The sequence below is a fragment of the Chaetura pelagica genome, unplaced genomic scaffold (genome assembly GCF_000747805.2).
Source record: "Chaetura pelagica isolate M959 unplaced genomic scaffold, ChaPel_1.0 scaffold3, whole genome shotgun sequence".
NCBI lineage: Eukaryota > Metazoa > Chordata > Aves > Apodiformes > Apodidae > Chaetura > Chaetura pelagica.
In genome coordinates this window covers 793,112-804,769 of record NW_009952974.1, presented here as the reverse complement: position 1 = coordinate 804,769, position 11,658 = coordinate 793,112, and the positions used below count along the sequence as shown (strand labels likewise).

The window sequence follows — 11,658 nt, the reverse complement described above, 5'->3', positions numbered from 1 at the left end:
AGACTGCAATGTGCAAACTGAAGAAACTGTTTACAGACCTGCTAGAAATTCATTGGACTCTGTAGAGCAGCTTATTTGGTCAGATTGGCCCAGAGATTGAGAGGCTTTCACAAACTTGGTGCTAGTTCTTCATCTTTAGCTGTTGTGAGATGTCCATCCTTCTGACCAGAGGCCTGGCAGCCAAGTAGCTCAATGGAAAATTCTCCAGGGCTCTGAAGCTCCCCAGAGATGTCAGGCACCCTGCACTGTGTCACCACCTTTTGCCTATGCAGGAAGCTCAATTTGTCGGGCATGTGTTGGACTTCCCTGCAGAGGCACAGCAGCTCAGCATCTCCCAAGGTAGGAAAGCTGTGCCTAGAGATATCTTTCCAGATATAAGGAGCCTAAGCATCCAGCTCTGAAGAGGCAGAGCAAATATTCAGCTCCTAGGCTTTGATTTCTGCTTGAGTGATCCTTCCCCATCTCCTCTGAGGCCACAGCAGACAAGTAGATTTGCCTGGCAATCAATTTGGACCATTCTGCTTGAAGGTTTCATTAACAGCCTAACCCTGGAGGGTTGTACTCAGGTATGGGATAGCTGAGGGGATGTTCCTGCAAATGACTTAACAGGATTCGTGTGCACATGTGTTTGTAATGAGGCAAGACAGGAACTGGTATAAAAAGCATTAGCAAGGACAGCAGCACTTTATCATGGGGCTTCCTAAATCCACAGTGACTCTGGGGAGCTCACCTTGAAGATCTGCAACCTGATGCCTCAGGACAGCGGCATTTACACCTGTGTGGCCACCAACGAACACGGGACCGCATCAACCTCTGCCACCATCAAAGTTCAAGGTAGGATATCTGACCTTCACCTGCAGGATTTTTCCTGCACAGTGTCCCTTGGTGGGGACTGGCAGCACACAGGAGTAGCCAGGGCAGAGGCAGCCGGATGTGGAGCTGTGCCAGGTGAACTGAGATGTGAAAATCACACTGTTCCTCAGCCAAGACTCCCACTGATGGCTGAAGGAACTGCAGACTCCTGGTGCTTGATTAAGTCGTCTGATCATAAGCATCACATCTGGGAAATGAAAATGCATTGGCAGTGGTTCAACTCCTGCATCCTGCTCACAGCACTGCTTCCCAGGGGCTCAGTAAGGTCAGCCGGAGGAAATTGAGCTCCCTCAGGCTACCCAGCCCCTGGGGACATGACACCCCAGCTGCCTACAGGGAGCTCTGGGCTTTAGCCTGTGCCTGGACTGAGGGGACCTGTAACCAGTGATCCTGATTTTCAGCCTCCCCTTCTCTGTGTGGGACAGAGGAGGTAAAATTAAGGCTTGGCCTGGATGAACGGTTCTGTAGGGATTCAACTGAGATACTTGTCTCTGAGCTTGAATTCTCAGCACTGTAATCAGTGACCCATCTAATTGTAATGAATATGAAATGATGAGCTGATGTTCATGACCTCCAGCTCTGGGAAGGGATCTGTTAGCATGAGAGATGAGGGGCACCTGCTGTGTTGAAGGGGATGGCACAAAGATGAATGTCCAACTGGGGACTTGCAGTGGTAGGAGTGTCACAAGCATTTAGAAGTTGATTTGTTTGGTCTCACAAACTGCCTTAGAGATATAATTTCCCCAATTTATCCAAGCAAGTTAGTGGCTGCACTAACTGTTCCTGTGCTGAAGGGAGCCCTGAGCAAAACACAGAAGAATTATCTGTCATTTGTCAGTCTGCTGCCAAAGATATCAAGCACCATACACACAGAAGAACTGTAAGTGACTTTCTCATGTAATTTTTTGACACTTTGAGGTGACTTCCAACCTCCAGAACCTCACTCGCTGCTTGGTGAATCCATGGGAATATTCATCTTCCTCAGTTTCATGGGCTTTGCATCAGGTCTTGAACTAAAAATTAGGAGCAGAGGGTAGCAGGTAAAGAAGCTCTGCCATTACAGCAGCCAAGTTCAGATAGACCCTCTTCACCCAAGGAGTGATTCTCCCAGCTGTCCTCAGGGGGAGCTTTCTAGGGCATCACAGTCCATTTGACCACCAACTGTGAGCAAGAAGGAACTCCCCCTGTGCTGTGAGACCATGTTAGGGCAGCAGGGCTTACAAGTAGCATGATTCTCTCCTAGCTGGTAGTACAGAGGTGCCAGACACACAGTGGTAGGTGGATGGGACTGTGACATTGCCCTTCCTCTGGCTGTGCTGATAAGGCAGTGTAACCCAGGGTGCTGTGCCAGCCCATGCAGCTGCCCCATAGCGACCTGATGCACCTGATCTTCAGACAAAAGCACTAGTGCTTGTTGACATGATGCTGAACTTGGTGCTTGTTTTCCCTTCCCAAGGTGTCCCAGCTGCCCCAAATCGCCCCATTGCTCAGGAGAGAAGCTGCACCTCTGTGATCCTACGCTGGCTACCCCCGTCCAGTACAGGCAATTGCACCATTTCAGGATACACTGTGGAGTACAGAGAAGAAGGTAAGTGGTTTGAGCTGAGCTTGCTGACTGGGCAAATGAGAACAAAGTCTCCTTTTTGGCACAATAGATCCCAAAAGTATCCTTGGCACTAGCATAACTAGCCCTGAACTTACTGAAATAAAATTAAATGTTATATATTCTTGAAAGAAATCATAGGCTGTGATAGGGTTCAGTGTCCCAGGGGTCCTTTTCTGCTCTGTGACCCTGTGCAAATGAATTACTCCTTTGGATGCCACAGGTTTGGCAATGTTCTGTTAGGAGCAGAAACACATGACAGAGTCACACATTGCTGCAATCCTGCTACTCTGCAAAACCTCAGAAAGCTGGTTCTCCTGCAGCTTCAGGTTTCATTGTAGCCACCACGATGTCTGAAGAACACTTTATCTGCAAAAGCACTTGGATTGCTCAGTTGCCCTGTCTCAGCTTCATCTGGGACTCCCTTGTCCATATTGTTTTCTTCAGTATTTCTGCTACTGTTTCTCTCATAGCAGAGCTGCCATCAAATCAGCCCTCCATTCCTGTCTTATCACACTGCCCTGAGATGTCACTTGCAGCACAGCCACGGCTGGACTGCTGGAGAGATCAGCTTGTCCCTGGGCTGTTTTTTTTCCATCGCTATCAGTCAAGTGAGGGGCATTTCCTTCTTCCCTCGTTTAGCCAGACTGGAAGGTGGCTGCAACACCAAATAGCTTCCTGTGGGCCAGCTCTGGTTTACCAGACACGTCAGGCTGCTGTACTATTGCCTCTTACAAGCCCTGTGGCTTTTAACTTCACAGGGCACTGCATGAGTTGGGCACAGAATATCTCTGCTCTAAGTCCACGTGTTGAGACTGATTCCTTCATCCCTCCTTCTCTCCCTGTGTAAAATGCAGGCTCACAGATCTGGCAGCAGTCAGTAGCCTCAACTTTGGACACGTACCTCGTCATTGAGGACCTGTCCCCAGGCTGCCAGTATCAGTTTCGAGTGAGTGCCAGCAATCCCTGGGGAATCAGCTTGCCTAGTGACCCATCTGAATTCGTGAGGCTCCCAGAGTACGGTGAGTGTGCACGGCGAGGAGGGGCTGGTGTGCACAGGTGTCCACCTGTGCGGTCTCTGCTTTGATGGGTCCTGATCAAAACTGATCCTGGAGCTGGCAGGAATACAAGAGGAAGCCTGGCAGAGGCTCAGAGCCAGCTCCTGCCACTAGCAAGGCTCTTCCTGTCTGCTCCTCCAGCAGGGCTCACAGCCTCCCTCTGTCACAGAAGCTGGTGCAGTTTCCTAGCAGGTCCCTTCTTTCTATCCCAAGACCGTTCCTTGTCATTATCTCTGGGCAACCAGCTCTGTATCCTGCCTGGTATCCCCCTGCCTTCCCAGCAATGCTGGCAGCACCAGGGGCTTCTGCTGGGCAGCCCAGCTGGGGTCTGCATGTCAGCTTGCCAAACCCACCCCTCAAGCAGTGCAGCCAGGATAGAAGGCTGCGACAGAGGGGAACACCCAGCACAGTCCTGCAGGAGTTCAGGACAGCGCTGACCCAGGACAGAGCTTTGAGCAGAGCTCACGTGTCCCCATGTTTCAGCAGCTCTGGTGCGTAAGTAGGTCTGTGAGTGGCTTGGATAGCCAGTGCTGGATGAAACCAGAGCACACACAGCATAGCTGTACCTCCCAGTTACACACAGACATGCCCTCAGACTGTCTGTGTGGCCCTCTTCAGTCCGAAGCTGTAAGGACAGATTGGAATACACTTTATCCATCCCTTGCTCTGGGGAACTCTGGCTTTTAGTGGCCCAACACGTTGGAGCTGTGCCTGAGCAGTATGAAACTGGACTCCTACTGGTAATGTTTGCTGGTTTAAGTAATATAGTCTCACATAATTTTAAAATATGCTGTTTATACTACTTTAACATATATATGTTAAAGACAGAAAACTGTCTTTAACATTATGCTTTTTTGAATGTGTTTTGTTCTCTCCAAGACTCTGCTGCTGATGGTGCCACTATTTCATGGAAGGAAAACTTTGACCTTGCTTATGCAGAGCTACATGAGATTGGGAGGTAATATTGACCCTGCTTATCACTGCAATAAAACACTGAAACAATGGCTTGAAGCTTTTCCCTTGCAGGAAAGTTTAGGTTGCTTTTCATAGTTAGCTTGAAAACTGCTGCTCTTTTCAAAGAGTGTTGCACAGTAATTAATGAATAAAATACAGAGAGCTTAAAACACTGACTAAATTTTGTTTTTCAAGATTAGTTGGGTTTTGAGGATTGGAACTTAGCAAATTTGTGGACAATTAGGCAGCCAAATCTCTGACAGCCACTGGTAGCTCATGCTGGTGTCATCTCTGTCTAATGTGAGCTTTTGAAGTCATGACAGTTTGCTGGTTCTGGATAAGCTTAATCTTAAGGACTGAGTTTGCAGAAGCACTTAAGCAGGTGAGTGACTCAAATGACAAACCAAAGGGCTTTGCTGACTGAGACAGTGACTTGAACAGGAGCCTATATACTGGCTGCATATGCTGCCAGACCTCTCTGGACAGGCAACAGATAAAGGGGCATGCAAACAATTCAGGTTAATGCAGTTAGTTCTTCATCTCAGAGATCAGAAGCAAGTAATTCTGGGGCTGAAAGGATAGGAGTCCCTGTGGTTGTGTAGGAAGAAGAGTGATAAATTAATTAGAGGCCAAGCACATGGTTTCACTGAGTAGTTTTACTTTCAGGAATGATACTAGGCACTACTCTTTATGAGTTTCCTAAATGCTTTCACACCAGCTTTTTTTGTAATTTCTTACTGTGTGCCTGAAACAGTGAGACAAAATGATTCCATAGTGATTATTTAACAAAGCTTTTCTTTTAGCTGTCTGAGAAAGTTTGGGCTCTTTATTAGAGCAACTGGAGACCCACAGGTAAAAAAAGAGACAGAACCTGTCTAAGTGGCAACAAATTGAACCCAGGGGAGGTTGTTAGAGGATAGCATTGTGGCAGCAAAGTGACACTGTTTGCTCTCAGTGTTTGCTAATCCCCAAAGAATCTCTACACCCAGAGTAAGAGACCGAGGCTCTTTGTTGGAAAAGGTTAAGAACAACTAGTCAAATCCGATTCCTTGTGAAATATTAATGCACAGAATCAAGTAACACTTTGAAAATCAGTCTGTTGCTGCACTGAACCAGGTGTCATTTATTCATGAGGCCCCTTCGTTATTCTGGTTTTGGGTTTTTTTCCAGGGGACGATTCTCCATAGTCAAGAAATGTGTTCACAAAGCCACACGGAAAGATGTTGCTGTAAAATTCATCAGTAAAAAAATGAAAAAGAAAGAGCAGGCAGCACATGAAGCAGCTTTGTTACAGCACTTACAGCATCCTCAGTACATCACCATCCACGATACATATGAGTCTGCAAGTTCTTACATCTTAGTTTTGGAACTGTAAGTATGTGGAGCTTGAATTCAAGTGTCTGGATAAAGGATAAAATTCACCCTGACATCAGGGAAAACAATTTGTTACTGGGGTTTTTTTTAGGGGGGTGTGATGCCAAATGAAATAGCCATTTTCTGCTGAGCTTCCGCTGCCTTTTCTTTACAGTAAGTAAGATTCAGAGGTAGAAATAAAACTGCTTGTTACTCCAGCAAAACTCAGGTAATTGTATCAACAGTTAGTTTGTCCTATTGAAAGGCATTAGATTTACCTGGGCAGTTTTGGCCAGTTTTTACATTCAAGTAAATGTGTCTCAGTTACATTGAAACCTACACTGTTCTAATACTTCTTGGTGAAAAAAAACCCTGTGTAGTAACTATTCTTGCCCCTATAAGGAGAAACACAACCAAGATCCAAAATGCTCCTTTGTTACAGTTTATCCAACAAAGTATATTTGGGCTATTTTCTTGTTTATTTATACAGATAAATAAAACTAGGTGGAAAACTTTTATTGGGTTAGTGTTCCCACAGAACATATTACCAGCTGAAAATGTCAGCAATTTATTTTTTTTTCTGCATTATGCAACCAGCTCTATAAATAAATTGATGAAACCAAATAATTAAGATTATTTGTTTTCAAAGGAATTGCCTCTGCCTATTGAATCCATCCTTAAGCAAATGAGTTTACTTTGAGATTGTTGCTAAATTTTTCAAGGTCCAGAGGTAACAACTGAGGTTTAATCATTCTACCACTTCCATGGCCTGCACTATCTTGAGGTATCGTTAACTCATCAGAACTTGCATTTGACTTTTCTCCATTTTTAGGTCATGAAGTTTCCACTGCAATTTTGTTTTCAAATATTAACTGTTCCTAGAGATACCATGTGATCTTTGACATGTGGAGTTTGATTTGTTTGTAGGATGGATGACGGTCGTCTCTTAGATTATCTAATGAACCATGATGAACTGATGGAGGAAAAAGTCGCCTTCTATATACGAGACACCATGGAAGCCTTGCAGTACCTTCACAATTGCAGAGTGGCTCATTTAGACATCAAGGTGAGAAGAAAAGATAATGGTGCTATTATTCAGTGCCCTGGTACAGAGGGTTCCCAGCTGCACAGGCAGGAGGAGGTGCAGTCTGTACCCCAAAGAGATGATTACTGAATGAACAAGCACTATGTTTCAGGCCTTATTGACTAGAGAAAGGACTTACTGACCTGCAGCTCAAGGTCCTTTTCTTCCTTCAGACAAGAGGTGCACTGTTACCTTTATTCACTGGTTTGTTCTCTAGGGCTTTCTGGATTTAATGAAGGAGAGAGAGGCTGTCTGAGACAGGAGTGAGATGTCACTAACACCTGAGTGAAGGGGAATGATAAGATAAATCTACAGGGTATGGTTTGGGCTCACACTAGTACCACCTTGGCTACCAGGCTTCCTGAGCAGAGCTGGCTTGTACCCAGGCAGCTCAGGGCAGGACAGGAGGAGCACGTATCTCACTCACATCTGCAGCAGTGCCCTGGAGAGCCCAAAGCAAGAAGATGGGGGCTGCAGGGAAGCAGGAGGTGGGGAGGGCTGACAGGGAGAAAGGAAAGCAGCCCACTGCATTGTGCTGCAGAGCCTGAGAGGGGAGCTGGGTGGGAAGTACACCCAGGAAGAGGTTCAGAAGAAGAACATTGTGGAGAAGAAATTCAGGCAGTCTCTTATGTCACACTCAGATTATCACAGCTCGTACCTATTTTAGGTAGTGCATATGGCAGGAGACACTGTACTGTCCTGGATTCAGCATTGTCCTGTGTCCTCACCAACATCCCACTTATCTTGGATGACAGAGAATTACCAGTTGAAGTTATGATTGAGTGCTTTGAGTTTTGTGATCTGCAACATAGATTTGGGTTGCCAGAGATATCAAATAATGTGTACTTTTTTTGCAGACTTAAATACCAATTAAAAATGGAGAATGGCAGATGAATTTAACTGTCTTGTGTAGTGGGCAACCCAGCTCCACAGAGGTCTCTTCTCAGAACTCCAAGCCCCAGGCGTGTCAGAAGCAGTGACGCTTTCATCCTTCTGCTCCCTATTAGTGCTACAAAAAAACAGATATTCTTTTTGTACAGTCTCTTATGTGAGCATTAGTCCCTAAAGGCTAAATTGTCCTGGTTTCTTTCAGTAAGATTGATTGTATTTTCTGCTGTGTTTATAGGACCTGTCAAAAACCAGGTATCATTTGGAGGTAGGAAACTGCACTGAATTCTCTATTTGATCATAAGATACTTCCCAGAAACAAAGTGGGGAGCCAATTTTCTGTGACCTATTTACAGTTTGCCTGAATGAGGGATGCTAAATAAAGAACCTTCTGTTGCTAGGTGGGAAGCAGGAGATGTATGGATAGTGAGAGCTGACCTAGCCATGTCCCAGGATCCTGCTCAAGAACGTGTTGATTTTGTCAATGCAGACAGCACAAGGGAGGAGCAAGCAAGATTTGACCAGCAGTGTAGTGAATTTTACCTTAAATATATATAGCCATGAGGTAGCAGTAAAATAGGCATGGTGCAGAAGTGTGAGTCGAGTGCAAGAAGTAAATTCAGAAATCATCTCAGAGCCAACAAAGGAAGCAAAATCAAATCTTAAGTCCCCAGAGCAGAGTGTATAGGCAATGCTCAGCACCTCCCATGGAGAGAGAGAGACCTTAAATACTGAAAGAGTTGGTAAAATAGAGGGAAAACCAACTGGGATGAAATCTAATTGGACTCTGACTTAGAAGGTCTGACTGTGTGTTGGTGTTTGTAAGACAATACTGGCAGCTCCATTCATGTCAGATGACAGCAAAAAGAGTGGCATGCACCGGAGTCCCTCCTAGCATATGTGGTAGTGGGAGCAAAGCTTCACTTCATGAGGAGTGTTTCTGCTTGCCCAGCTTGCCCACATTTACGTAGCCAGGTGCCATGTAAACAAATGGAATCTGAGTAAAGCAATCAGATACACAAGTCTTGTCTCAAAAATAAAAATTCTGTCAGTGCTTTTAATCGGTAAAGATTAGTTTGGGAAAATAAGCTATACTGGGGACAATGTGCAGAATGCCACTGTGCTTCCCTAGTGCAAAAGGAGGATGTTGTCATTGCAACTTCAGGATTGATCCAAATGTACAGCAGTGCACACAGCAGCTGAGCTGGTTCCTTGTCATTGGGTCTCCTGATATGTATCTCCTACATGTGATTGACTGCGAGTTTTGATTGGCTATTGAAACTAAATGAAATCTAGAAAAAATTTTGCAAAAGGATAATATAGTTGAGTTTTTGCTATTGTCTTTTCAACAGCCAGAAAATCTGCTCATTGATTTAAGAATCCCAGTACCTCGTGTCAAGATCATTGATTTGGAAGATGCAGTTCAGATCACAGGTCACTACCACGTCCACCAACTCCTCGGAAACCCAGAGTTTGCAGCTCCTGAAGTTATCCAAGGCCTTCCTGTCTCCCTGAGCACAGATATCTGGAGCATAGGGGTCCTCACCTATGTCATGTTAAGTGGTGTCTCTCCATTCCTGGATGAAAGCAAAGAGGAGACTTGTATCAACGTGTGCCGAGTAGATTTCAGCTTCCCGCACGAGTACTTCTCTGATGTGAGCCATGCTGCCAGGGATTTCATCAACGTTATCCTCCAGGAAGACTTCAGGAGAAGGCCAACAGCAGCCACTTGTTTACAGCACCCATGGCTGCAGCCGCACAACGGCAGCTATTCCAAGATCCCACTGGATACCTCCCGCTTGGCTTCCTTCATCGAGCGCCGCAGGCACCAGTACGACGTGCACCCCGTCCCCAGCGTCAAGAGTTTCCTGATGAGCAGGATGAGCCCAGGCACGTAATGTCCCCCCCGGGGTCCCACACTGCTGGTGCTGAGGCCAGGCACAGGGAGCACAGGCACAGAGCAGGCCTGTCTGTACATAGTCCCTTATCCGGCGTTTGCGTTTCATGTGGCTTCCCCAGCTGGAGGGTACAAATGATTGTGGAGGTGGCAGGACCTGCCCAGCTCATCCTGGGACACGTGCTATTGTCGCCTCTACTGCCAAAAAAAGACCTGTGGGAAGCAAACACCAACTGGAAACGAGAGCCAAAATTGCAGTTGCCTTAATCTTTGTGAGGCAGCCTTAGAAGAAATCCTCTTGATCTTGCTGAACTGGTTTCAAAACGTATGAGAGATGAGGAGTTAGGGGGGCAGTGAGACTAGGCCGACCTTAGCGTGTACTGCAGGGTGGGACTGAAGGCAGGTTTTGCTGAAGTCATTCCAAGCCTGCTCCAGGTTAACAGAAGGATTTTAGACACCCAGGGCTGCCGTGATTTCAGTGCAGCCTTTCCCTGCGTAGGACATGCAAGACCCAGGCTGTACTCACTGCTGGATCAGCTTCCGTGGTGGCATGGCTTAGGTACACTGGCTGCATGGTGGTGCTCAGACCAAAATCCCCCCCCCGTTGATCCTTGGGCTCTCTGCTGTGCCAAGTCAACACACAGCAGATTAAGGCAGTGAATGCATTGGAGCTGGTTTTGACTAAGCACAATGGGACTACGATGGGTGTTTGTTGTTGGTTTTTTTAAAGCATTTTATAAACACTGTACAGAAATCTTTTGCAAAACCTGTGCATTGAGAAAAGGCTGTGTCAAATTTTTGCAGTATCTGTAAACTAGACGATGATGATGATGACAATTTTTTCTATCACAGGTTTTCAGTATACATATATTGTATCATATATATAAATATAAATATATATAAAGGATCCTGTTCCATTTCTAGCTTCAGAATTGTGTGGCCCAAAGTCCATCTAAGCCTTCCAGAGTGCAGTAGGAGTGGTGAGTTCATCCTTGTGCTTACAGCTTGAAAATTGTTTTCAGTGTTTAAATATATCATTTGTTTCATTTCCAAACTTGTAAATACCTCTCAGCAGCCATTAGCACCTCCTCACCAAAGCATTTGTGAGGATACTTTTATGTCCAAAGCCTAATTTGCAATAAAATTTAAAAATTAATAATATTCACAATTAAAACATTTCTCTCTCACGAGCCAAGTTGCAACATCATTATATTGATGTTACAGTGATGGAGCCAGCCTGAAGTAGAACTGAGGCAGTGCCAAATCAGCAGGCCACAGGCTGGCCACATCTTCCTCTCTAGCAGTGGGATTGGGAGGGGAAACCCCTTTCCCGGCTGAGGTTTCCCTGCCCGGGGTTTCCCCTCCTGTAGCCTGACGATCTGAGTATTTTTCTCCCCCAGGGCATGCAAGGGCTTTGTCTCCCGGTGCTACGCGCCGTTGCTGTGCCCGCAATGGAAATGTCAGTTGTTACCAAAGGAAAAGGGCTTGATCTGACCGTGTGCGCTCAGTACAGACTCTCTTGTTAAGGGCAAGAGTCAAATTCAATGCAGCATCCAGGGAACCGCCCTGTGAGCCCGCAATGCTCCTGCAGGAGCAGCAGCTGCCTCTGCCAGCAGGCCCTGGAGATGCTCTGCAAGTGCCGTGAAACTTCGGATCCACCTCCGAGCTCAGTTTCACATCCAGTAGGACACCTGGGCCTTCAGTTTGTGCTTGCACTGTCAGTATGCTGGAGCGGCCAGGATTTTGCTAGTGGGAAAGAAAGGAGGCACAGCAACAAGACCCCAAAGCTGTTCAGCACCATGTGCACGGGCTACAAGAACAAGACCACAGCCACGGGCAGGTGAGCCCGGGGTCCTGAGCAGCCAGAAGCAGTATAGGAAGTTGTGTGGCTGAGGGGAAGAGACCTATCACAGGGGGAGGATGTGGAAAGGGTTGGAAGGGGCGGATT

General features: G+C 46.3%; 1 protein-coding gene across 1 annotated transcript in view; it reads left to right on the top strand.

The window, feature by feature from the left end:
- KALRN (kalirin, RhoGEF kinase) overlaps nucleotides 1–9,711 on the top strand; it is a gene marked incomplete at its 5' end in the record, with an annotated part of 339,046 nt that extends 329,335 nt beyond the window's left edge. Inside the window, 7 exons of the mRNA XM_009996218.1 lie at nucleotides 713–834; nucleotides 2,330–2,461; nucleotides 3,334–3,498; nucleotides 4,414–4,492; nucleotides 5,659–5,859; nucleotides 6,769–6,907; nucleotides 9,166–9,711. Coding sequence (XP_009994520.1) covers nucleotides 713–834; nucleotides 2,330–2,461; nucleotides 3,334–3,498; nucleotides 4,414–4,492; nucleotides 5,659–5,859; nucleotides 6,769–6,907; nucleotides 9,166–9,711 — 1,384 coding nt within the window. The remainder of the gene's footprint in view (nucleotides 1–712; nucleotides 835–2,329; nucleotides 2,462–3,333; nucleotides 3,499–4,413; nucleotides 4,493–5,658; nucleotides 5,860–6,768; nucleotides 6,908–9,165) is intronic.
- Nucleotides 9,712–11,658: the final 1,947 nt, after the last annotated feature.